General features: G+C 34.4%; 3 protein-coding genes across 8 annotated transcripts; 1 reads left to right on the forward strand and 2 right to left on the reverse strand.

The window, feature by feature from the left end:
• Positions 1 to 385: 385 nt before the first annotated feature.
• Positions 386 to 2,793, reverse strand: LOC128235456 (ice nucleation protein-like). Its single transcript, XM_052950277.1, has 2 exons — positions 2,789 to 2,793; positions 386 to 1,661 (listed from the first exon to the last, which is right to left on the reverse strand). The coding sequence occupies exons 1-2, from the start codon at positions 2,791 to 2,793 to the stop codon at positions 386 to 388; spliced, it is 1,281 nt and encodes a 426-aa protein (XP_052806237.1).
• On the reverse strand, positions 2,246 to 6,707 carry LOC128234434 (gamma-secretase subunit PEN-2-like). 2 transcript variants are annotated; one of them, XM_052948680.1, is made up of 4 exons: positions 6,665 to 6,707; positions 5,577 to 5,639; positions 4,943 to 5,047; positions 2,246 to 3,871 (listed from the first exon to the last, which is right to left on the reverse strand). In XM_052948680.1, the coding sequence occupies exons 2-4, from the start codon at positions 5,635 to 5,637 to the stop codon at positions 3,732 to 3,734; spliced, it is 306 nt and encodes a 101-aa protein (XP_052804640.1). In that variant the 5' UTR covers positions 5,638 to 5,639; positions 6,665 to 6,707; the 3' UTR covers positions 2,246 to 3,731. The 2 variants fall into 2 exon arrangements, with proteins under 2 accessions (XP_052804640.1, XP_052804641.1); XM_052948681.1 differs by lacking the exon at positions 6,665 to 6,707 and adding an exon at positions 5,735 to 5,745.
• A 1,861-nt stretch (positions 6,708 to 8,568) lies between these two features.
• On the forward strand, positions 8,569 to 20,239 carry LOC128234430 (chitin deacetylase 7-like). Of its 5 annotated transcripts, none has more exons than XM_052948670.1 (9): positions 8,569 to 8,717; positions 9,263 to 9,412; positions 11,763 to 11,897; positions 12,228 to 12,348; positions 13,338 to 13,436; positions 14,782 to 14,928; positions 18,716 to 18,860; positions 19,208 to 19,334; positions 19,885 to 20,239. In XM_052948670.1, exons 2-9 carry the CDS (start codon positions 9,284 to 9,286, stop codon positions 19,981 to 19,983), a joined length of 1,002 nt encoding a protein of 333 aa, XP_052804630.1. In that variant the 5' UTR covers positions 8,569 to 8,717; positions 9,263 to 9,283; the 3' UTR covers positions 19,984 to 20,239. The 5 variants fall into 5 exon arrangements, with proteins under 5 accessions (XP_052804630.1, XP_052804633.1, XP_052804634.1 ...); XM_052948673.1 differs by lacking the exon at positions 14,782 to 14,928 and adding an exon at positions 14,579 to 14,725 and having other exon boundaries at positions 8,580 to 8,717; positions 18,737 to 18,860; XM_052948674.1 differs by having other exon boundaries at positions 8,580 to 8,717; positions 18,737 to 18,860.
• The last annotated feature ends 5,777 nt before the right edge of the window (positions 20,240 to 26,016 follow it).

Below are 26,016 nucleotides of genomic sequence, written 5' to 3' on the forward strand. Positions count from 1 at the left end.
TTCATGAATTTGATTGTACTGTCACAGGGAGGTAATATCGATTGACTTTGTTTAATTGAATACTTATCCCCTCAAAGTAAAGCTTGACACATGCATGCTTACACAAACGATGATCATGTAAAATGGGAGGTGGATATTGGAGTCACCACAATAATGTGGTTTGTTGGTTAGTCTGTCGTGAGGCCAAAGTTTGTGTAGCAAACTATTTCCACAATTTTCGATGGATTGTTTTAAAACTTGGTATACATGATCACAATAAGTGTCGAACACATTTTGGCATCAATTGCACCCAATTCATGCAGTAGAAACTGATTTTTTACTTTGTAGCTATATGGGTAATTCCTAACTCTATGAGGGAGAATTCTGATATATGTTTTTCTTTATTTTAGCAAATTAAGTTTACCAAAGTAAGGTTGGACACTGCACTTCTATGACCGCTGGACACTGCACTTCTATGACCGCTGGACACTGCACTTCTATGACCGCTGGACACTGCACTTCTATGACCGCTGGACACTGCACTTCTATGACCGCTGGACACTGCACTTCTATGACCGCTGAACACTGCACTTCTATGACCGCTGGACACTGCACTTCTATGACCGCTGAACACTGCACTTCTATGACCGCTGGACACTGCACTTCTATGACCGCTGGACACTGCGCTTCTATGACCGCTGGACACTGCACTTCTATGACCGCTGGACACTGCGCTTCTATGACCGCTGAACACTGCACTTCTATGACCGCTGGACACTGCACTTCTATGACCGCTGGACACTGCACTTCTACGACTGCTGGACACTGCACTTCTATGACCGCTGGACACTGCACTTCTATGACCGCTGGACACTGCACTTCTATGACCGCTGAACACTGCACTTCTATGACCGCTGGACACTGCACTTCTATGACCGCTGGACACTGCACTTCTATGACCGCTGGACACTGCACTTCTATGACCGCTGGACACTGCACTTCTATGACCGCTGAACACTGCACTTCTATGACCGCTGGACACTGCACTTCTATGACCGCTGGACACTGCACTTCTATGACCGCTGGACACTGCACTTCTATGACCGCTGGACACTGCACTTCTATGACCGCTGAACACTGCACTTCTATGACCGCTGGACACTGCACTTCTATGACCGCTGAACACTGCACTTCTATGACCGCTGGACACTGCACTTCTATGACCGCTGGACACTGCGCTTCTATGACCGCTGGACACTGCACTTCTATGACCGCTGGACACTGCGCTTCTATGACCGCTGAACACTGCACTTCTATGACCGCTGGACACTGCACTTCTATGACCGCTGGACACTGCACTTCTACGACTGCTGGACACTGCACTTCTATGACCGCTGGACACTGCACTTCTATGACCGCTGGACACTGCACTTCTATGACCGCTGAACACTGCACTTCTATGACCGCTGGACACTGCACTTCTATGACCGCTGGACACTGCACTTCTATGACCGCTGGACACTGCACTTCTATGACCGCTGGACACTGCACTTCTATGACCGCTGAACACTGCACTTCTATGACCGCTGGACACTGCACTTCTATGACCGCTGGACACTGCACTTCTATGACCGCTGGACACTGCACTTCTATGACCGCTGGACACTGCACTTCTATGACCGCTTTATTTGTGGCACCCAGTACAACAATGGAAAGTTGAAAATGTGTTCAAAAATTGTAAATTTATGTATCCATTTTGGTATTCCTCCTCACGAAACAAGATTTTGCCAATAAAATATCCCATCAGTTTAAACCAGCAGTACAATGATGCATGTGAAATTTCGGGGTATCTTACAACATATATATATATATGTTTTAAGGGTGGATAAGTTCAGAGAACCATCAGATTAGTCTTGCATACATTATAGTTTTGTGACCTTTGAATTACAGGGTATTGTACATAACAGCCTTCAGTGGTGAAATTTATACCAAATTATGTTTCATTTAAATGAAAATGTTAATTGACTAACCCCCCGACTGTTTGGGTATATGTCCATCAACATTTTCATCCAGATGAAAATAGAAAAAAAAAAATCAACAATTTTTAAACCTGAAATTGTTCTGGCGTGGGCAGAATCGGTCCAGACCTGCAAATTGTTGGTTTTTAGAAGCCCTGCCCTGACATATGACATCTGGCAAATTTAATTGTACAGGAAACCAGACTGCAAAACAGGCCATGACAAGCCAGGAACTAAAAAGTAGAGAAAAGCATTTAAAATTTATTATTTCACTTTTCATTTCAAGAAATATATTGCACAATAGTTAACTTGTGTACACATCATTCATCCACAGGATCATAAACAGTTTTTTTTAATAAATGAAGCAATTGCTCACAATAAATCTGACAAACAACTCGGCCATCTCTAGCAAGCTTGGTCAATTCTGTTGGATAATGGCCAAGGTGTTCCGAATGTCCATCCGATTGTAATGATCTGATAAAAATAATCTCTATATTCTTTCGGGAAGCTTTTCTTATAATTTTGGCATGTTTAAATTTATCTGAGTTAAAATTTCAAAATCACAGTAAACAAGAAACTCACAACTGGTAATTCATTTCATGGTTTTCATAGAATTCATGTAGTTCCATTCTACTGGACAAACAGACAAAAAACTTCACAAGAAATCCCTACTATAATGTTTCAGTACATGTGTTATTTTTATGGTGCTCATAAGATTTTCTTTAAGTTATGCAATACTATTAAACTGAAAGAACAGACAAAAGTTTTCCACAAGCATTAGTAGTTCCTACGGCATTGTTCCAGTACCTGTATTTTAATAGCACGTCTTGAGTCTGAGCATTTTAACAAAGAGGCAACAATGTGTCTAGATGTTCCAATCACGAATGTTGCTTTATTATATACAAATAATTGATAATGGTTTGAATGATCAATGCAAAATTACCATAAAAATATGATTACATTTTGTTTGATAGTGCAACACCATACAGTCTTATGGATTGAAAAAAATATTTAAATGATGTCCAATCCACATGTATCTACAAAACAAACCATTATTTTACACAAAGTATTGAAGGTTGAAGAGAACCAATATTATATTCAGTACAAACAAACAGCACTGCATGCAGATGTTATTTGTTTCCCAATCATAGGGCATAAAGAGATTATTTACGGGTTATGTCACAAGGCTCTAGCTATAGAAAACATTTATACCAAGGTTCATGCTTAAACTTTTCATTGTTTTCGAATTATGGCCAATGCTTATGTTTTTTTGCATGATGTTACAACCATGCAAACCCATGGCTATGACAAAACATCAACTTTGTTTCTTCAAAACACAGACAAGTTAAAATCACTTTTAAGCAAACAAGCTACACATGTACAGCAGTAAACAATAACACTTTGACTTGGTCCATTATACCGTATACATTTAAAAGGACTGTCTTTGTCTTACAAACTATTTTTTGTCCCAAATATTATCACAGACAAATATGTACAAAGAAAAGACATTATAGTACTACTTCAATGTTGTTGTTTTTTTCCGGTATATAAGCAAATAAGTTATTTTATAAACTCATGATGAGGGTCTTAGAGAGAGCAAAATATTAAGGTTGATCATGATATCAATTTTCCATCTGCCACACAAGGCACAAAATCACTGCTTGTCCTTGCCCGGATGAAAAACATCTTTAAACACTGTTCATACTATCTTTTATGCACAACAATAAGTAAGTATCAGAGTTCCCCTCGTGGAATGATGAAGGACATATAGTCGGCAGTTGGACCCCACTCCGCCCGCTTTAACTGGAACACTGTTACCCAGGTAACTATAGCGCAGATCCACAACACAGAACCTAAAATGGATCGCATCACATCTGGAAGTAGAAAAGTAAATGAACTTTTCATAAGATCTTTCAGACTATTTCTGCGATTTGTTTCAATTAAGTTTAATATTAGAAATTATACAAAAGCATCAAAACTGACAGGTAAAATGAATAACACATTACACTCGGGTTGTTTACAGATGAAAATAAAAATAAAATTTATTAAATTAAATTTACAAAACAGTTGTAATATTTCTCTTAAATAAACTAATTCATATTTATAAAATTTTGAATATGGAACAGTTAACTGGACAGAAAAGCAAGCACTATAATAAGCAACCCAATTACATAATGCCCCTTAAATCTTAACAATCAGCATCCAAGGTGACTTAATGCCCCTTATATAGTACTACCTTATATCTTAACAATCAGCAACCCGGTTACATAATGCCCCTTAAATCTTAACAATCAGCAACCCGGTTACATAATGCCCTTTAATCTTAACAATCAGCAACCCGGTTACATAATGCCCCTTAAATCTTAACAATCAGCAACCCGGTTACATAATGCCCCTTTAATCTTAACAATCAGCAACCCGGTTACATAATGCCCCTCAAATCTTAACAATCAGCAACCCGGTTACATAATGCCCCTTTAATCTTAACAATCAGCAACCCGGTTACATAATGCCCCTTAAATCTTAACAATCAGCAACCCTGTTACACAATGCCACAAAAATGTAAGCAATCAGCAACCAGGTTACAAAATGCACCTTAAATATAAACAATCAGCAACCAGGTGACATAATGCCCCTTAAAATAAATGTAAACATTTAGCAACCAGGTTACATAGTGCCACTTAAATCGTAACAATCAGCAACCAAGGTTACATAATGCCCCTTACATCTTAACAATTAGCAACCTAGGTGACATAATAAATTATAGTAAAAAAAAAGGTTAATCAGCAAAATATTCTGATTGATCCTTAATGCATTAAACCTTTTTAAAGTGCTTGATAAAAAATCCATTGCATATTGCATGAAATGTATATTAAACAGTCACAAAGACGTATTTCTTGTTCTGGTGAAAACACTAGAGAAAACAGTAACAAACTGTCCCATACAGGTACGCATCTGTTTTTGCTCCTCAAAGTGTGGTCTCAGAAATGCCTCCCGGAAAAACCAGACAGAGTTCACGAACCAGAGGAACGGCAGCAGGGCAAACCCTCCTGTAATGAAAGAATAAACTGAACAGTCTAGATTTGTTAAGGCTGCTGGACAGTGAGGCGCACATGAAATGTATGCAATACAGTAACAAAAAAAAATTAGACTCATCAACTAGGGCAACCTCTTTAAATTCTTGGGTGATAATGTTGCTGTTACAGAGAGAATATTTGTTTCTTATTATATTTATGATCATGAGTTAAAAAAAAACTCAATAAAAAAACATCTTTTCTTTGACTTTCTTTCCCTTGATGTCCCAGATACATGTATATATTAACATATTATTTTTTAAAACTTTCCAAAACAAACATGCTTGGTAGGTATACACTTAATTCCAGTACATGTACTCGGAAAAAATACCTTTTGTTAACATTTATGCACAAGTTATTTCATAAATAAAAAAAATACATCATCACCTTAGTGAAATAACTCAATACCTGCTTCTATTTCTATATGCAGTTATTGAGTTATTGCACTAAGGTGACGTGACATGTTCTTCAAACTTAAGCTGTCATTATGATAAAATTAAAATACCTTGGTAGTACTTCTTGCATAAATTCAGCTTCTCCTCATTTTTGACCCGCTTTAAATCCATTCCTACAATTTAAGAAAATAATCTTTACAGGACAATGTTGCAAGGGCACACCAGAGCTGTTATTAACCAGGTGTACTATTTTAAAGAGAGTACAAAGTCTGTTATTTTCCAATGCCAAACTTAATTTGGTATCATTTCGACTGCTTTTATTGTTAGTAGTTTGTGAGATTATTGTCAAAAAAACAAACAGTAAAAACTAAATGGTCATTTACATAACTCTAGATTGTTGTTTTTTCAGGGTCAAGACTGCCTTTACCAAACTGAGGCCACAGGCAAATATAAAGTATGCCAGGGGCAGTTGTTAGAATCTACTTTTCTGCATCATACTTTAAAGTCTCTGTGGTCCTGATGACCAACACTTTTTCTGAACTTTCACAATGTCTAGAAAATCTTCAAGAGAATGAGAGATAATGAAAAATACAATATTTTTAATATTTATTTACTATATATTCATGTATCTTACAATGAAATGTGTTTCAGTGGTTTCTGAGAACACTTTAATGGCTCTAAATTATTTATTAAATTAATTATTTGAGAACTACACAATAACAACATCGGAATTTTAAAACCCAATAGTAAGCAGATTTTAACCAGGATGCTTCCTTTCAGACGGTTAAAAATAAGAAGGCTGAACAGATTATTGGATGATCCTGGGTTCGAACTTAGATCACCTTAATGGCGACGATATTTTGAGTTTGGCAACCTCGAGTCAGGGTTACAAGAAATGTCAAAATAATTAAAAAGTAGTATCAGTAAAGTATCCCGGAACAACCTGTTATCTACCGCCTAAGGACTGTTTACATTTCAATCATAAATAAGTGATAATAAACGATAGGACGCTCTATGATTTAAGAATTGTATTAACTATAGCTAGGTTCGAAAGAAACATCGGGCGAACTTAGCCTCCCAGGAATTCTTTATCATGGACCAGCCTTGGGGTAGGGCAACTGCACTTGTCAAAATTGGTCACACACATCGTGATATGAATAGAAGACTTATAAACTATAATTGGAAGAGATAAACTTACTCTGTTATTTTGTTGTTATTTACCCGGAAGTGAAAATATTCATGGTCAAAACGGAAAAACTCAATCGGGATATTTAGTCAAAACGGTCTCATTTTTCATTGATTGATAAGACCACGGACATGTATATGGTTGACATCCTCGGCGCCCCAGCATATCATAACCTTATTGATAACATATAGGTTATGATACGCTGTGATGCCGAGGATGATGGTTGATATATTTATTCGTGCATATATATGTCATAGTAGCAAACCAAATATCACATGTAGATATATTATAGACTGTTTAACAAAGAATTATGGATGATATCTATACTAAATCACAACACCAAAGGAAGATTTTGGACACATACGTTACTGAAGAACTCAAATTTGTGAGACATGTATAAATATAACGCAGCGAAACCTATTTAAGTTATTCAATTTATGTCCAATAGTTATATCTCCGTGAGACTATAATGCTAAATAATAATAATAATAATAATAATAATAATAATAATAATAATAATAATAATAATAGAAGAAGAAGAAGACCTTTATCTTCAGAGTGTAACACATTATGATAGAAGTTATATTACAACACATCATAAGACATATACGATACAATAAATATCTATATATCTTATTTACAATGTGGCCATCTATATTAAACAATCAACATGGATAATCAATCAGAGAGCAATACATATATATGTGGAATCTGAACAAAAATGTTTCCTGCTATATTAATACAAAAAAGGTTTCTGGTAAAATTTCATTTTTAAGTTACAAACTGTTAAATTTTAATTTTGTTTAAATTTTCAATAAATACACTTGCTATACATATAATCATTATAATTTTTGTTTTGTTTTTTCCCTTTAATGAATAGTAGTATTATACATGTAGTAGTCTCGTCATTTTGGTGTTATTTCAAAATATAGTCCATGCAAAAAAAACACACACTAAATAAATTAATCATACAAGCATTCTTGACGTTGATATTTGAAATGCACTAACACATCTTTGCATCCTAATGACAGATGGCCGTTAACATCTTTTTAAAAACAGAACCGAACAGATAGTTTATTCAACTTATACAAGTGTATTATATGTGTGTGTCACGTATGAAACTTGAACATATAATAATATAGAAAATAATGATTTTATATGTAAATTTAATACAAGATAATTACTACGTTAACATTGTCATTCCTATTGAAGGAAATTATTATACAGCTATTTAAACTAAGTTGCATTTTTTATAAGTGAGTTGCGTAAAACAAACACTTCTTTCGTATATTTACAAACTTGTACTTAAGTACACACACGTGTGTTTACTTTGTTATTATCATTTCGGACCCGGATACAAAAGTTGCAACATTTTTCATTGGATTGATAATATTGATTGTTCTTTCCAAATAGGAAGTGTTCCTTTTTGTACGTCACTTTTATAAAATGTATACGGGACTTGATTACTGATTTCTGTGCATCCAATTTTGTTTTATGTCTCCATAATGAATAACATAAAAAAAACTTAATATAATCAGTAAATTAAACAAAAGTTATATTTTATCGTTAAATGGAATATATATATATTTCAAACATTTGATTAATCACGAACCTATATACATCGTACATGCATGTTTCTTCCTGTTTTGTTGCTCGCTTTTTTAAATATTTTTAAGAGTCATGAAGTATAATTGATAATTGTAATATAGACTGCCGTGTATGCATTTTCATATTTACTATCTCACCATTGACAGCGTTGGTCCGCTATGACCTACTTCCATTGTCTACTTGCATCCTACTCGCATTATCATATGATTCTGATTGTTAATTTTGAATAAAAATGCATCACTTGCAAAAAATACAATCGGGGCAACTTGATCTTCGCGATTGTTACAAGTTTATAAAAACCTATGAAACTTGACAATAGAACAAGCCAGAACGTCATACCCCGTTATCACTTTGATAACCTATCATCGTTCAATCCGTGTGTTTATCGCTTGATAATCATACATATATTGCGGTGACAACTAAACGTACCATACATTATATCCGGGAGTCAAATCATGTGAGTATTAGCAATTTTTATTTAATCATTATATACATTTTTGTAGTATTTCTTTTAACGTTTTAATGATTAATTTGTTTATGCAGATATTTTCGATTTACTTTTAATATTCTTCTTTCTTCATATGAGATGAATATGATCATACATGGTGATTTTCTTTCGTAATATAAACAACGGAAACATTTGCTTTTGCGTATAGGTTTGTCTACTGCCAAGACACAATAAGGACATTATTGCTATGTATGTAGCATTTCTGCCACTCACCAAAGGCTACATTTGATTTCCGCCTCGTGGCTCATTAACATGAAAACTAGTACCGATAATATCTTGGAAAATGACATGGTTTATAGAACATACATTATATTAGTCTTGACCATACAACTACATTATACAGTTTACATGCAGTATTACACAATTTGGTTTTATACTCAGTGGTAACTACTGGTTCAATTCTACAAATGTAAGTACATTCTGATGTCGAAATGTACTAATTTATCATTGTTTTCAGGTTCATATTCTTAAATCAGTATTTTTTGTCTATGTAGCGAGCCACCAGAACTACCACAATGCGCATGCTCGTGATCCTGCTTGGCCTTCTTGGCTCCTCCTTCCAGCAGTCATGTGACCCGACGGTCTGCACCGTAGAAAACAATTGCCGTTGCTACAACGACCCAAAGCCGCCCGGTGATCTCACGGTAATTTTTTATTTGAAAAGTTTAAAAAGTATGAGGTATCCAATGAACAATGATGTGAATTTGTTCCACCTAGTGACCCCATATCATAGTAGTACATACCGATAAAAACACTACAAATATACCTTTTTTGCCTTGCGAGATTGTAAAATGACTCGTTTCACGTCCAATATCAAGGAAATAAAGAAAGAAAATACAATAAATTATACATTTTTATGTAATGTATTTTAGGTCATTCATGTTTCATATTTATGTACAGTATATTAATATCTTTTCAAATTATTGTTCACTAGGTATCAAAATTTAACAGCATTGCCAATAGTAAATTGACAGGTTTATTTAAACATCACCGCTTAAACAAACACTTTTGGATTTTTTTAAATGCCGTAATTATTTCCATGCTGAAATTGGTGAAGAACGCTTCGCTTATTTCTCAAATGCTGATGTTTAACATAGCTATGATAACGATATTTCTAAACCAGAAGTTAAAAGGCCTATTGATAAGTTAAAAATTTATCAAGCTAGGGTCATAGATCAAAAAGAAAATTAATACATCATGTGATGTATATTGATATGTATGTGATGTTATTCAAAGTTGTGTTGCAAATTGGTATTTTGGCTTGTAAGTGTTGAACTACATTCTGTAAAATATTGTCCCAAGAAAATTACAGATCAACTTCAGTTTTTAGATATCTTGGTAAATTACTTACTGCAATATTAAACAAACGAGTAACATATTTTTTTGAAGATAATGAAATAATTACAAAACCAAGCTGGCTTTAGAAAAAATCCAAAATACTATAGATACTAGATATTGCATTATCTGTCATAATAATGTAAGCAAAATAATAATAAAACTATTTTGTGCGTTAATTGACTTTCAAAAGGCCTACGATTCTGTATGTAGAACAGGCCTTTGGGCAAAAGCCATTCAATATAAAAGAAATGGTAAACTGTTTAATGTCATAAACAACATGTATAATAACATTGAATCATGTCTTTTGCCGAATAGCAACACTACCGACTATTTTCATTATAACGGTGTCAAATAAGGGTAAATGTATCTCCTGTATTATTAATGTTGTTTGAAATAGTAAATGGAACATCACATGTTTGGCAGTGATATTAACTCTAGTGTTGTTATAATGATGCTGATCTTGAGATTTATTTATAAGTAGTAGTATCGTTACCGCTAACGTTGTCTTAACGTTGTTTCATAAGTTGTCGTTATGAATGTTGAGATTTTCAAAAAGTTGACACAGCCATTATACAACCTTCATACAACGTTGAGACAACCATAAACTATGAAAAAGAAACTCATTATAGGATTTGTGTATAAGCTGACTAATAACCAATACATCTTTTCATATATATATTTTTTTCTATAAGTTTCTATGCAAAGATTTACTGTTCATGAAAAGTATTATTCATTAATGAATATGCGGTAGAGCCAATATTTCCCTGATTCTTAAAATCTTCGTTCAATTTGGTAACTTTAAAAAACAACAACACCAATACATACAAAATTAGAACAGTGATGTATATAAAATGTAGCAGTGACAGATTTTATAAAACTGCATTCAAATTTGAACCCTGTAATGTCGATGTTGATTAAAAACCTTGTTCGAGTTCTAGTAAACTTTAGATTTTGCGATAATCATCTACCAAAAGGAAGAATTCTTGGTATATGTATGCGCTTTGAATGAAGCAGGTGATGCATTTCAATATCTTTTACGTTACCAACATTTTGTTAATGGAACGAAACAATACCTAACTTTTTGTTAACAGTCATAGTATTGATGTTTAACCTTTTAAAAAGGTAATGTGTGAGAATGATGCTTTGAAGCTAAATATTCTAAGTAAACTTGTCAAAGCTTTTAAAATCAATGTGGCAAACCTTAATCAACCATGTTTCCAAAACTTTTATTTATTCATCTGTTATACTTCTTACAAATATCATTATGATGGATTAAATATTCTTAATCACTGAGGTGCCTCCTTTTAACATGTTCTTATATTATGTAATCTGCTATACATGGAAATTGAAATACATATTACCACGTATTCTCTGCTAGGTTGCTTTTCAGGATCATTCAATGTAATCATATGAATATTTGTATTGAATTAAAAGTAACGAATTGATGAACAACTTTTTAGAGATACAATCAAGGTACAAAAATACAGCAAAAACATTTGCTTGACCATAATTTTGTGACTATTTAACAAAACCTAAACAACGTAAAAACAACATACGAACATTAATCAATTTTAAATGATACAATTTAATGTTGAAATTTAACTTGTATAGGCTATCTTTGTAGTTATTTTGGTTTTACTTATCGACGATCTTCAGAACAGCGAGATCCCACAGATCGTCATGCTGTCATTCGAGGGCACAATCAACACGGATAGCAACGAATACTACAATCAGATCTTGGCCGCCAGCAACCCCAACAGCTGTCCAATCACCGCCACCTTCTTCATACAGGTAGCAAACACTCAGTCAACACTCCGTCATGATGCTTTATAATGAATAAAATGTGCGTTTGAATTACTGTTTTAATGTCATTAATTTGATCAGTTGAAATAATATATTCTGGTATCGATCACGTGACAAAAGAGCAACGCCAATTTGCTCTTGAGCAGTCCCGTACAGGAAAAAAAAGTTTGACATTCCAGTTTGACATGTGCAATAAAGAAACAGCCCGTCAACTCTTAGGTAATGTTAATTGGTTCTCTGACGTCCAGCTAGCCTAGAGCTGATCTCAAATCAATTCTCAATCCAGATGTTCAAACAAATAATGTTTGTTACTTGCAGGACGACGGCAGCGACTACAAACTCGTCAAGAACATGTACGACAAAGGGTGTGAACTGGGAGTCAACTCACTGAAAGGAACAGCTCCAAAAAGTTCTACTGGATGGATTGATGACATTAAAGGTCAATGGTTAAAATAAAATAGCAAGAACAAATGTCACTGATAGTATTTACTAAATCATAGAATTGTACAGTAAGAGTTGTAACATTTCAGTCAGGTTACATTCTGAGATAAATTGTGTCTTTAAGGAAACCAAGGGCCTTATTTGTTATCGAATCCGTCGAAAAGTAAGGGAATAAGGTATTTGAAGCATAACTGAGATTGCAATGGGTATCCGCCTTTTTTTAAAAATAAACATAATATCTTCTCAAATAAAACCCTTGTGCCGTATTCACAAAGCATCTTAAGTTATTTCCTGACTTAACTAGATTTTTTAAAATTTTCATACTCATATTAAAAGATATATATATAAGTTTTTATTATTAAAGTATGATTTTTTTTCAATATGCTCAATGAAAATAATGTATTTCAAAAATAATTAAGTTTGTATATTATATGACCTGATTACGATACTAAAATTAAGAAATTGACTTAAGTTAGGAAATGGCTTAAGATGCTTTGTGAATACCAGTCCTGGTGGAGCTAACCGGGTTTTATCATAATGAATGTTCTTACCGCAGAGAAAAGAAAATATTAAGAAAAAGAGATGAAAACACTAAATATGTATTTATTTTTTACTGGAGAGGATTTCCTCAAGTCAACTTTAAAGCGATTAAGTTTAACTTTAAGTTTAACATTTTAAGAAAAAAGTAATTGTCATTTTTTTGTACTCGCTTGATATCAAATAACCCCCATTTATCCGACTGTGTCAGATGTTTCAGCTAATGAGGTTGCATTTTAAGTTAGTTAGATGATCTGCAGTTAAATAGGGCTCCATCGCTACGATATATCCACCAATTCTTTATTATTAAGATTTCACTTTATGTCATCTTTCTATTAGTTGAAAAAAGAAATGAAATAAAATATAAAATAAAATCATACAGTCTAGTATTCAATTTTTAAAACAGCAACAACAACAACAACAACAACAACAAAAACATGTCATTTTCAGCTGTTGTGCAATCTCTCACCGATGTCGGAGTGAAGCCTGAAGATATCCAGGGAATCCGGGTTCCACAACTCGAAGTCGGCGGAACCGATCAGTTCATTGGTACTCATGCATAGGAATTCATATAGGAATTCATATACTAACCTTAACTATAAATTAACATAATTTAAGGGTCGGTAGCGATGCAAAAGTCGATTGAAGGACCATAATGTAAAATGTTTAAGAAAATCAATTTCTTTTTAGTTTTGAGGTTCAATATTTAAGAAGCATGATTTATATATCCGTTGCAACATGAACAGCTGTTATGAGGAGTTGAGCATTTTTACGAAATAATATTTTTCAGATTTCGAATCAAATATCATTTACGTTTTCCCGGAAATATTTTTATACAATAAGAATATGTTTGTGAGTCAAATTCATCGGAACTCCCCAATCAGCAATGTCTTGAGGCGTTGTATTGATTGCAGCTATTTAAAAAAATAATTTGCCTTTATGTTACCCGGAAATAAATTTCATCCACAACTTTTCTTTATTTTTCTGAATAACTTTCTTATTTGACAATATATCATTAAGAACTCTCAAGACATTGTTGATTAGGTAGTCTGGGGCATTTTGACAAAAAGAAGTAATAATGTCGATAGAATGTGATTGTTTTTTGTTATCCAAAATATGATAAAATCTTCTTTTGTAAAAATTGTTTAACTCCTTATTACCCCAAAACATGTCGCCAAGAATATATGTTTCACTCCCAAAATTGATCGTTCCTCAAAACTAATTATAAATAAAACATATACTTTTTAAACGTTTTAGTTTTTTACCTTCCCCATCCACTTTTGCATCGCTGCCGGCCCTCTCACTGTGGTTATGCAAATTATGTATATAGACTTTATAGTTGTATCTTACAAATATATAACTCTTATTTCAGCTAGCTATTCATGTAAATGAAGAAATATGCAAACAAAATAGAGAACAGTCAGCGATGCGTCCCAGACGGGTTCGAATCCTGGTCCGGGCGTTTTTTAGTACGGAGAGTTTTGGTTTGTTGTCACCAATGCGGACAAGTGGGTTTTTACCGGGTTCTCCGGTTTTCCACCACAAAACATGACCACACCCTCGCGCAACATCGTGTCAACGAGAGTGACTTAGCATAACTTTCTACAGAATCGGTCTAAAATTTAACACAATTTGAAATAACACCTTCTCATGTCTTCAAAAAACTATGAAAAAATGTTTCGCATTATCAGGAATGGGAAGCAACGGGCTGACTTACGATTCTTCTTGCTCCAATGTGGGGTTTTCCTCCCCGAGTACCTTTATCTGGCCTTACACCCTCGACTACGTGCCTGGGGCCTCGTGTGACAACGGTGATGCACCAGACAAGCCCTTCAAAGGTACAATAATAAAGTTAGACACTCATCGCTAAACTCAATTATTTTTACTATTAAAGGAATGGAAAAAAACGGTTTGGTGTACGATACCTCGTGCGCAATTGAAAGTCTTTCTCAGAAAACCACACTCATTTGGCCCTATACACTGGATTATACAACTGTTCCTAAATGTGACCATGGGGAAACACCCGATAAGCCCTTTAAAGGTAATTCTATGCTTGTTATACTTGTATTTATGTGTTTTATGTAAAAGTCTGCCTCGGATTTCCATAATGTAGGCAAAATGTGTTCATTGACGACACGTTGACATTGATCAGTATAAGCAATGTGTTGTTGACGATGAACATTGTACAAGTCGAAATAAACTGTCTGTCTGTCTGCCTGCCTGCCTGGCTGCCTGTCTGTCTGTCTTTCGACAGCCATCAATTTTACAATTGTCAATGTGTAAGATTAAAGATTAGGGGTTGTCGCTTTCTTTAAACTGAATTTAAATTATTAATTTTTGGTAAAAAGGTAGAAGGTCACATAGTGCATTTCTATAATAAATAGCTCGATTGCATTGCAAATGGAAATGAAAACAACACTCTTGTATTTGAAAATTATTGAACAAAATAACTGTGCCAAAATAATATACTTTTCAATCAACATAAATATTTAAGTATTTCTAAAAGAAATATAACAGGAAAGTACGTTTGATACATTAGAAAATTGAAGATGAAATATGTTAATGACATGTGTATGTTCTATTTAAGATAAAATACAATAGACAGAAATCCCTGCCACTAACGCATTTGTTTTGTATAGTTTTCAAACTGTTCTATTTGATGCGCATAGCGGTCGACTTTTGCCGTTTTGTGTATTTGCACGTTCGTGGCGAAATTGCGAAAATGTGTAAATGCAAAAATCCGGCACATGGCGGGGCTTTAGTGCGATAGAGCGAAAAAATCGCCAAGTGGCGAGTCCAAAATTTGGTCAGTGGTAGGGCGAAAATCTGAATTGAAAAATGCTGCACTTTTTTGCTCCTACCGACACGCGAAAAGGCAAATATACGAAATGGCAGAAATCAGTCACCGTAGAAGCGAATATTCTTGAAAAATAAAGATATGAAACACCTTTTTTTGTCATCGAACACACAGCCATGGCTTTGAAAAGGAAACACCAGTTGGCGCATGTGTTTGTAGAAGCTACACAAGGAAAACCTAATTCTATTTAAAGTCTGAATAATTTTTCATTCTGAACCTAAAAGGCATTGCAACTACACGGATGAAATGATACATATACAAATCTTAAAAAGAGCGCTTCTGGTCCTTCTTTTTAAAATTATCTTCAATTTCGTATAATTTCTTAGGAATGTTGTTTCCTAAAAATACCATTCTGCGTGATCACTATTAACTAATTACTCGGGTAGAATTCCATTTATTGGTTATTGCTTTTTAATACGCATTTATCAATAAAACGAATATTATAAATAGAAGGGTGAGGAATCACGTGATTTAAAGGGGGTTTACATGGGTCACCACGGGTTTCAACAGATGTAAACAAACAATTAATTTTCAAATAACTATTTTGACAGAAAATATATGAAACTATTTATTTGCCTATAAAAGACTATGGCATTTTCTCACTCTGCACGTGTGAAACATTTTAGATATGCTTGCATTTTAATGATGCAATCATTGACCAAAGTATCAGCGTTGCACGTTGTTCAAAATTCCGTCAATTTTATTTTTTGCCAATGTTTGCATCATTAAAATACAAGCAAATCTAAAATACACCGCTCTCAAAAAACCTTCTGTTTTTTACCAGGTAAAATCATTAAAACCCTTTTAAATTATTACTCAATTTTCAATAAGGAAAACAAGAAGATTGAAAGTACGGACGGATGAATAGCATACAATTTACACTTTACAGTTTACCTGTTATGGCCTACATTCTATGTAAACTTGCATAATTATTTAATTGGGTATTGTATTCCAAAAAAAACACATTATTACAAAAATAATTAGTTTTGCGATCCAATAACACATCTATATATTTTAATAAAGAAAATAAAACAAAACCCCAACATTTTATTACATTTGACTTCAATTTATACACTCATAAAGGCTTTACAAGAGCCACAGTCGGTCTGCAAGTATAAGCTGTAAATGATACTACATTAATATATCAACTATGCTTTAACAAAGTTCGCCTACCTGGCATTTTCAATGCCTCTTTCATGAACTCCGAGGCAGGCTATACATGTTGTCTTGTTTTTGATTTGTTTATATGTGTAGAATATGTGTTAAATGTTTATTATATTACATGTTTGTTTTGTGCTTATGTTTTAAATGTGTACTACTGAATGAGATCGCCATTTAACTTTTTGAGATTATCATAATCCCTTGAGATAGTTATCAACGACTAACGAAACGAATTAATAACTGCTCTAATCTTTGTGTCTTGTTAGCTTCTCTGTCCTTCTTCAACTCATTTGCATGTCTTGAAAGTTTATGTTTATTTGTGTATTGTTGTATTTTGTGTCCATCTACTACTCGTATTGTATATCTTGTTAGTGTATGTGTCTTTGTGTCTTTTCGTATTTTGTGTCCATCTACTACTCGTATTGTATGTCTTGTTAGTGTATGTGTCTTTGCGTCTTTTCGTATTTTGTGTCCATCTACTACTCGTATTGTATGTCTTGTTAGTGCATGTGTCTTTGCATCTTTTCGTATTTTAGTCCCATATACTACTCGTATTGTATGACTTGTTAGTGTATGTGTCTTTACGTCTTATCGTATTTTGTGTCCATCTACTACTCGTATTGTATGTCTTGTTAGTGCATGTGTCTTTGTGTCTTATCGTATTTTGTGTCCATCTACTACTCGTATTGTATGTCCTGTTAGTGTATGTGTCTTTGTGTCTTATCGTATTTTGTGTCCATCTACTACTCGTATTGTATGTCTTGTTAGTGTATGTGTCTTTGTGTCTTTTCGTATTTTGTGTCCATCTACTACTCGTATTGTATGTCCTGTTAGTGTATGTGTCTTTGTGTCTTATCGTATTTTGTGTCCATCTACTACTCGTATTGTATGTCCTGTTAGTGTATGTGTCTTTGTGTCTTATCGTATTTTGTGTCCATCTACTACTCGTATTGTATGTCCTGTTAGTGTATGTGTCTTTGTGTCTTATCGTATTTTGTGTCCATCTACTACTCGTATTGTATGTCCTGTTAGTGTATGTGTCTTTGTGTCTTATCGTATTTTGTGTCCATCTACTACTCGTATTGTATGTCTTGTTAGTGTATGTGTCTTTGTGTCTTTTCGTATTTTGTGTCCATCTACTACTCGTATTGTACGTCTTGTTAGTGTATGTGTCTTTGCGTCTTTTCGTATTTTGTGTCCATCTACTACTCGTATTGTATGTCTTGTTAGTGTATGTGTCTTTGCGTCTTTTCGTATTTTGTGTCCATCTACTACTCGTATTGTATGTCTTGTTAGTGTATGTATCTTTGCGTCTTTTCGTATTTTGTGTCCATCTACTACTCGTATTGTATGTCTTGTTAGTGCATGTGTCTTTGTGTCTTTTCGTATTTTGTGTCCATCTACTACTCGTGTTGTATGTCCTGTTAGTGTATGTGTCTGTCCTTTATTTTGAGCTCGATTAGGTGTATACTATATTGTATTTGTCTTACGTATTGCCTTTTTGTCTTTTTTTGTCTGCCACAGTTGCTTTTTTCTAGTTATAACTTTCAAGCATGTTTGTCCGTTTTAGGTCTACACATTTGTTAGGGTATCTGGTCATCTGAATATCTAACATGCATTATCCGGTCCTGCTTGTTACTTCTGGTCCTCAGTCTGACCTTCTCCTTGTTTTTCTGAGTCGCCCATTACGTTGATATTCGACCCTGTCACATGCATTTCCTTTCCCGAAGGTAAACTATCTTTACCAGACATATACAATTTAGAAAAACTATTAAATGTACCCACCCGACCACACCGCCTCGGGGGATAGAAGTGCCACTGTGTATTACAGGAGTGTGGGAGTTTCTGATTGCCGATTACCACGATCTGTCTGGCCAAGGTCTGCCATGCGTGGTACCATCCGCCTGCAGAAATATCACCGACAAGAGAGCCGCATTCGATCTCTTCTTTAACTCGTAAGTCACAGTTTTACGCAAAATAAAATATGTGATTGTTTATTTACTTAACAGTGTTGTCCATTTTTGGAAAAGTGAGCTAGTTTTGTTTCTTTAACTCGTAAGTCTCAGTTTTACGCAAAATAAAATATGTGATTGTTTATTAACCTAAACAGTATTGTCCATTTTTGGAAAAGTGAGCTTGTTTTGTTGAAAACGCAATTCGGATTTAGGTATTTAATTGCCAAGCAAAGAAAACAAAATACATAAGTATCAGAAAACAATATTGAATGTTTTATGTATCACTATACGTTCCTTCATATTACATAATTTCATAGTTTAAATTTGTTTTTGACGATCTGATTCAGATTCACGGACCATTACAACGGAGGAAGAACGCCTTTCAATATGCTGATTGACCCGGCTTTTGCCGCCAATCAGGACCTGAGAGACGGAACTATTGAGTTTCTGCAGTACATCCGAGCAGCGTTCGGGGTACGTTGGTACTTGGTTAAAGTACATATCTACGAAAAAACAACAACAACAACACAACATCTGGTGCCTGTCGAGTTTAATAGCAGCCGTTGAGGTCGTGAATATAATTGCTCAATTGATAATTCCAACTTTAAACAACATATCAACCTAAAGCTTTCAGGAGAGTGATGGCATACTCATAAGGTCATTATTTAGCTCATGTGGCGGTATTCAAAATAGATGCAAAGGTAGTTTTGATGATTGTAGTGGTCTAGTGGTTAAGGTGTTCACCTCTAACCTAAGTGGCTGTGGGGTCTCACGGCGGATACTTTTTCATAGGCTTAAAATGGACACAAATTCTTGTGTCTACCCAAGACATGGACTCCAGAGTGATTCCATAAGCGTCACAACCGAGCTGAAGGAAATGAGTATAAACCAAGGATTTTGTAGAAAACACCAAAAGCCTGTTCAACTGAAACAACATTATTCTTAACATAGGAGTAAAACCTTGCCTAGATGTGTTGTCTTTCATGATGAAAGTAACTATTCTTTCTTTAATTTTTAATTTCAGAGTGACGTATGGATTGTGTCCATCCAGAAGGCCCTACAGTGGATCCAGGACCCAACTCCTCTAGCCAACCTTACGACCTTTGCACCCTGGTCTTGCTAAAAACCATTGAAGGGGCATTGTTATATTGAGGAATTGTTATTCAATGAGAAACTATTTCAACGAAATGTGTGAACATTATGATTGTTGTTCTGTAATTTCCACAGTATCTACTGGGCATTCAGACTTATGATAAATTTCAGGATGCACGGATGAATAGTGCCAAGCAGATTTTCTCTCTCTTCAAAATGCTATGTTAAAAGCTTGCTACACTTTTGATAACTTTCGGAGTTCAAATAAACAACACTACTAATAAAATGTTTCCATTGTTCGATATTATTTGCTTTGACCGCATAGAAAAAATCAACACAACAACAACAACACAATTTAATGCTTTTGCTATTTAATACTATTAAATAAAAAGTAAACATACCTAGGTAAAAAAAAATATCCAATGTTTTGAAATATAGTATCAAAGTGAGATCAGAACATAAGTTGCATCTGGTTAACATCTATACATAGCAAATTGCTGTATATGTATAGTTCAAAGACAAAATTTTACGTTATAATATGCATTGGTTTATGGAAAACATCAAAGTGAACCCTCTGTCCAAGACCTTCATTTAATACTTTGGCACAAAAGGGAAAACGCATGGAACGTGTATTTATTTCAAATAAAATGTTCCTGCTTCGGTTAACGGTTATTAGTCTTAACTTCAAAAATGTTGAATTTGTACAAAACTGGATTAATTGCAACATACAGAAAGTATGACAAAAAAAAGGTTGCGAAAAACTTCTTATACGGGTACATGCGGGCTACTTTTTGTGCGCTACGTCATCCAAAGTATGTGTACTTTGTACAAATTTAAAGCGTGTTGCTGGTATCCTGGCCTCAATTTCTTGAACAAGTTAAAGTCCCTTTAAACTGGGTCAAGCTAGGTGCACTATTTATGTTTTGGATTGTGTCTTATTTTAGAGTTTTAAAGGAAATTATTTGTTTGATTATTCTGATAAACCTTTTTATTTTGTTTAACAAATTTTAAGTAGTGTTTTTTTTCTCGATGAACTACGAAACAGAGGCTTATTTTGATTATTTTTAAAAATAGGGCTCAGGACTATTTTCAAAATGTAATTTACTTCATAAAGGATCCGTTTTCACTAACATCTTGAGTCAGACTCAGAAAAGCAAAATTTTAAATATGTATGAAAAAAATAGGTCAACATTGCTTTTTCCGTTAGAAATAATCGATTATACAATAAGGCACACATGCTTTGTCAAATTAGTTACATTATAGATATTTTGAAACATTTAAGAATCACAAACTCAAGGTTTTGGTAAGTTAATACGGCTTCTGGTATTTGAAGGCTCTTGCAAGATGGTGGCAATTACTAAATCCGGAGCATATCGGTACCGTGCAAAGAGAGATTTCGCGAACGAACAACAGCAATTTTTTATTGTAAAACTAGCTTCATGTACACATAGGGTTTCGGAACCTCTCTTAAAATATCAACTTTATATCAATATTAAAACGGACCCCATATGTACAAGTACAGGGGCTTTTTATTTCTACCGGCAACACCGCTGCAACATCACGGCTTCCTCGTGCATATGCATGTATAGCAAACCGCTTGGAAGGGTAATGGGACTTCATCAGAGCTATCCAAATTGTGTACGGGTTACACGTGCACAAGTAGTTTCAAGCGATAGCATGACTGACTGAAACTGGTTGAAATTACTGATTGAATCTGGCTAAATATCCTAGAAGAGCATAAAAGGTTTTGAATTCGCGGCTTACTGAGTAATAGCTTTTGCAAGACAAGTAAATATATATCAGAAAGGAAAGAATGACGTTAACGATGAGCGCCGTCCCGGCCTGTCGGTTTAGGTGGAAACTGTCACATACATATATAGTATAGCAAAATGTCCGTCTTACAGCAAAATAGCTCAGTGGTACATATGTGTGTGGATGCCAAGGAGGAATACAATGGGGGACTAAAATATACACAATCTAGAAAGGTAACACACCGCTGTTGCCATGAAACGTTCCTCGTACGTATGTATTCCTACATGGTATATTTTTCAATAGCATCTAAAACAATACCACCATCTTTAAAATAATTTCTACAGTTATATATAGGCTAATAGTTAAATACCAATGCTACAAACACCAACTCGTATGTCAATAAAACGGTTTCGTCTGAGTTCTTCAAGTGTAACATTATTCAGAATTAAAGAGTGCTTCTTGCCAATGAGCGTTTTAAAAGCTGGTTTGTTTACTTTATGTTTTCTCCATTCGATGAGGAAGGCAAAAGAGTATTAGCAAAATAAAACTTTAGTGGAATTCATTACACACCCCAATATTTTACAAATTATCAATTAAAGATACATTGTCAGGTCACTGATCATTAAACACTGTTTGAACAACTCAGCTGGAGGTCGAGTCCACGTTACAAACTATGGACAACTGTTATGTTTGATCTGGCACTTCTTTTCCACGACCCCTACTCGAGCTGTTCAGCAAGGTCCACGATCTCCTGCACGATAAAGTCGAGATCAGTCCGGGTGACGGCGGAGTTGGAGAAAGCAATTATGAAGAAGTTTGGTATACTTTCCAGTGGCTGGTACTGTAACAACATTGACCCCTTCTCCATCATAAGACCCTTCAAGCGAGCAGTCAGCTAGAACACAAACATAGGTATCTTTTATAACAAACATGTCTAGCCTGCAATAATTTCCAGCTTTATCGCTACAACTGAACATATATCATTCCGCCCTTCTTATTATTTACAAAATATATTTTAATTATTACATACTATATACTATGTTCTCCATACTACAGCAACATAGATCCATTTCACAACGATCTAAAATCCAAAATGGTTTACGGCGTGTTTTCCACTTGGTATAGCATTAGAAACAATAAGTTTGCATTTCGACAATTAGATACGATTCCATAAAATTAATCACTTGTTGACAAGAAAACCCTTTCATATAAGCAGATGCACATTTTTCAATTTACCCCTTAACAGGGATAATAAACTAAATATAACCATTTAAAGAAAAAAATATCAGTTACAGCGAACAAATAAAATGGTACTAGGGCAACCAAAATCACATGCAGTATATGACAACAATGAAACACTCGCCCCCTTCCTAACATTATGCCGCTGAAAGCTTCTTTCCTGATGGCTCATGATTGCTCGAATCTTCTCAGGAGTGTACCAGAGACACACATTCGGTCCCTCTATCTACAATAGCTTACTTCTTATGTACAATGCATAAGAAAACCAGACAAATAACGTAACTGTTTGATGTCAGAGAAGATATGCCAATTAGAAGCATTTTGGAATCATTTTGAAATCATGACCATTTCCTTTGCACATCGCAGTGTAGTGTGTGTAAATAACGTCATAAATGCAGCGTCGTAAGGCACCATTTTGCTTAAAATGACTTTAAAAAAAGATATTTCTTTCATATTCTTCACCATTTCAAATGAAACAAAGGGTAGTCTATGCCGCTCAAAGAGCCCCGTCCTCGTGTTTTGTTTTCTGGAGTTTTATCAGGTAATTACTTCGACAAATCTGTTTCGAAAATGTTTTGACAGTGCTCCATCAGGCGGCGGTTTTGTGAAAATGTTTGTCGAAATGTTTTAAGAAACTAAAACCTCATTTAAACTCTACTAAAAGACCAAAGGCGGTGCTAATTAAGCGGCGTAGTCTGTGCTATGTTTGATTTGAAATGGTGGTAAATTGTATTTTTTTACTGTTATAAGTCATCATTTGAAGCAAAATATTGCCTTAATGACGTGATTCATTACGTGAACTACATACACTGAGTACAGAATAAATGACATGACGTCATTATCAATATAAAATGAACACCAACAGGATTTTCAGAAAACTAGCAGACTTGTCCAGCGGAAATAAATACACAAATGAGCGGCATCCTTACGAAGAGTTTACAATTGTTAATGAATGAATGAGCAAACACTTACAGCAAAGAAAGACAAACAAATAATATGAAACAAGAAATTTCCAATGACTTTAATAATTATTCATGGGATCATCTATCTGCTCTCAAACCAATTCGAAGTCTTCTCGCACCTTCAGTTTCTCGAGCATGTACCTGGTGGAAATAAATGTAGATCAATAAAAAGCCAATGTGTTAATTAAATCCTAGCTATGCTCTTCAACACTAAAACAGAAACAGAATTCAAAAAGACAAGTCATTTATCAAAACATCACATACCAACAAATACAACATGTAGACTATTGGAAATTATTATAATTATGCTTTGCGATTGTTTATTAGAGGTTTGTTTGAAACAGTGACCAATTTGACAGTTTCACTGTTTCGAAACCCGTTTAGCTATCCAAATAAAATATCAGCGCGCACAGAGCTGGTACACAATATATATCAACGACGTCATTTCCGAATGACGTTACGTACGCATACAGCTTGGTGCATATTTTAGTGCCCTTTAGCCATTTTCAGGCATATAATAACTATAAAATGTGTTTGTTTAGTTGAAAATAAGAACGCAATATATATCACCTCTTGAGCATTGAATAAAGGCTTTAAAGAAACTTATGTATAACATTTGGGAATTACTTAGTGAAATATATATTTCGATCTTGAACAGAAACTAACAATTATCCTCTATTTAATATCTAGCAGCGCATTACGTTTGATGTATACAATACGGCAGACGCAGTAAAGCTTCTAACCAGAAAAGTGCAAATATGAGTAACAATTAAAATAAGTAAATTTTGTGAAAGAAAAGGAAAATGGAAATAAATCGTTTGAGGTATACTTTGCCATTTCGAAGTTTCACTCAATTTGGTCCCTGAACCCATCGTCCCCCTTAAATGTGAATATGTGAATGTAATGGACGAGACGTAAGAAAGGAAATGGATTTATATATCAAGTATATGAATTGTCCCATTTCTTTCTTATACATTGTGTAGGTGCATGAATATGCATTTGTCCGGTTAGCGCAGTAGATAGCGCTTTGTAGGACCTTATTATTCCCATAACATATTCTTCACAGGTCTGGGAAAATAGGATCCTATTCTTCACAGTTTCAAACTGTGACATATATGATTGACAAAAATGGTGGTAAGCAAGAGAATCATATTCTTCACAGATTTTGTCGATGACATTACTGTTTGATAAATTTGATATAAAAAATGTAATAATAACAAGAAATAAAAAAATAGAAAAATAAAATAATAATAATAATAAAATGAAAAATAATAATAATCATAATAATAATAATAATTATTATTATCATCATAAATTATAATAAAAAAGAACAACAACAACAACGACAACAACAAAATCGCATTTTCTTAAAACTACACCTTATACAAAAAAATAAACATATTCTTTCAACAACAATAACAACACCACCACCACCTATTCTTAAAACTAAAATTATCTCTATATTTATCTTTGTCGGATTGTGTCCCCGAGGGTGGATTGTTACACTATCGTACATGCTCGACCATATCAGGCAAGCTCGGAACAGAACTATCTTTAAACCAAAGCTCTTCTAGTACTGCGGAAATCACTGCTTACCCGAAATTTAACCGATGAAATAATTGGAAATACTTTTTCCAGTTCCTCGTCTATGCCAACACAACTTACGACATCAAACACAATGTAATCTACCTTTATTAGGCATATACCAAATTTTACGGTGCCAGCAAGAACCAATACTATTCCTACTTATACCACTTATACTCGTACAGCAACAACATAAAAAATAAACCAACTATCTCTAAAACGACCGCAACCGAGCCTACAACTGCAGCCAACTAACACGTGATACTCATGCTTCAAAAAACTTTGGTTATCGTTTGATAGATCTATGTAAGTCTGCTAACATATACATAGCTAATGGAAGATTAGGCAAAGATATTGATATTGGTCAGTGTTCATGTATAAGCAGTACTCTTATAGATTATGTTTTGTTATCGCCGGAATTATTTCCCAGAACTGTACATTTTGAGGTGCAGGAACATGATCCATTGTTTCCTGATGTTCACTCTTGTGTAGAATTTAGTATTAATATGTCATTATATTTAAGTTCT

Source organism: Mya arenaria, chromosome 5 (genome assembly GCF_026914265.1).
Source record: "Mya arenaria isolate MELC-2E11 chromosome 5, ASM2691426v1".
Lineage (NCBI taxonomy): Eukaryota > Metazoa > Mollusca > Bivalvia > Myida > Myidae > Mya > Mya arenaria.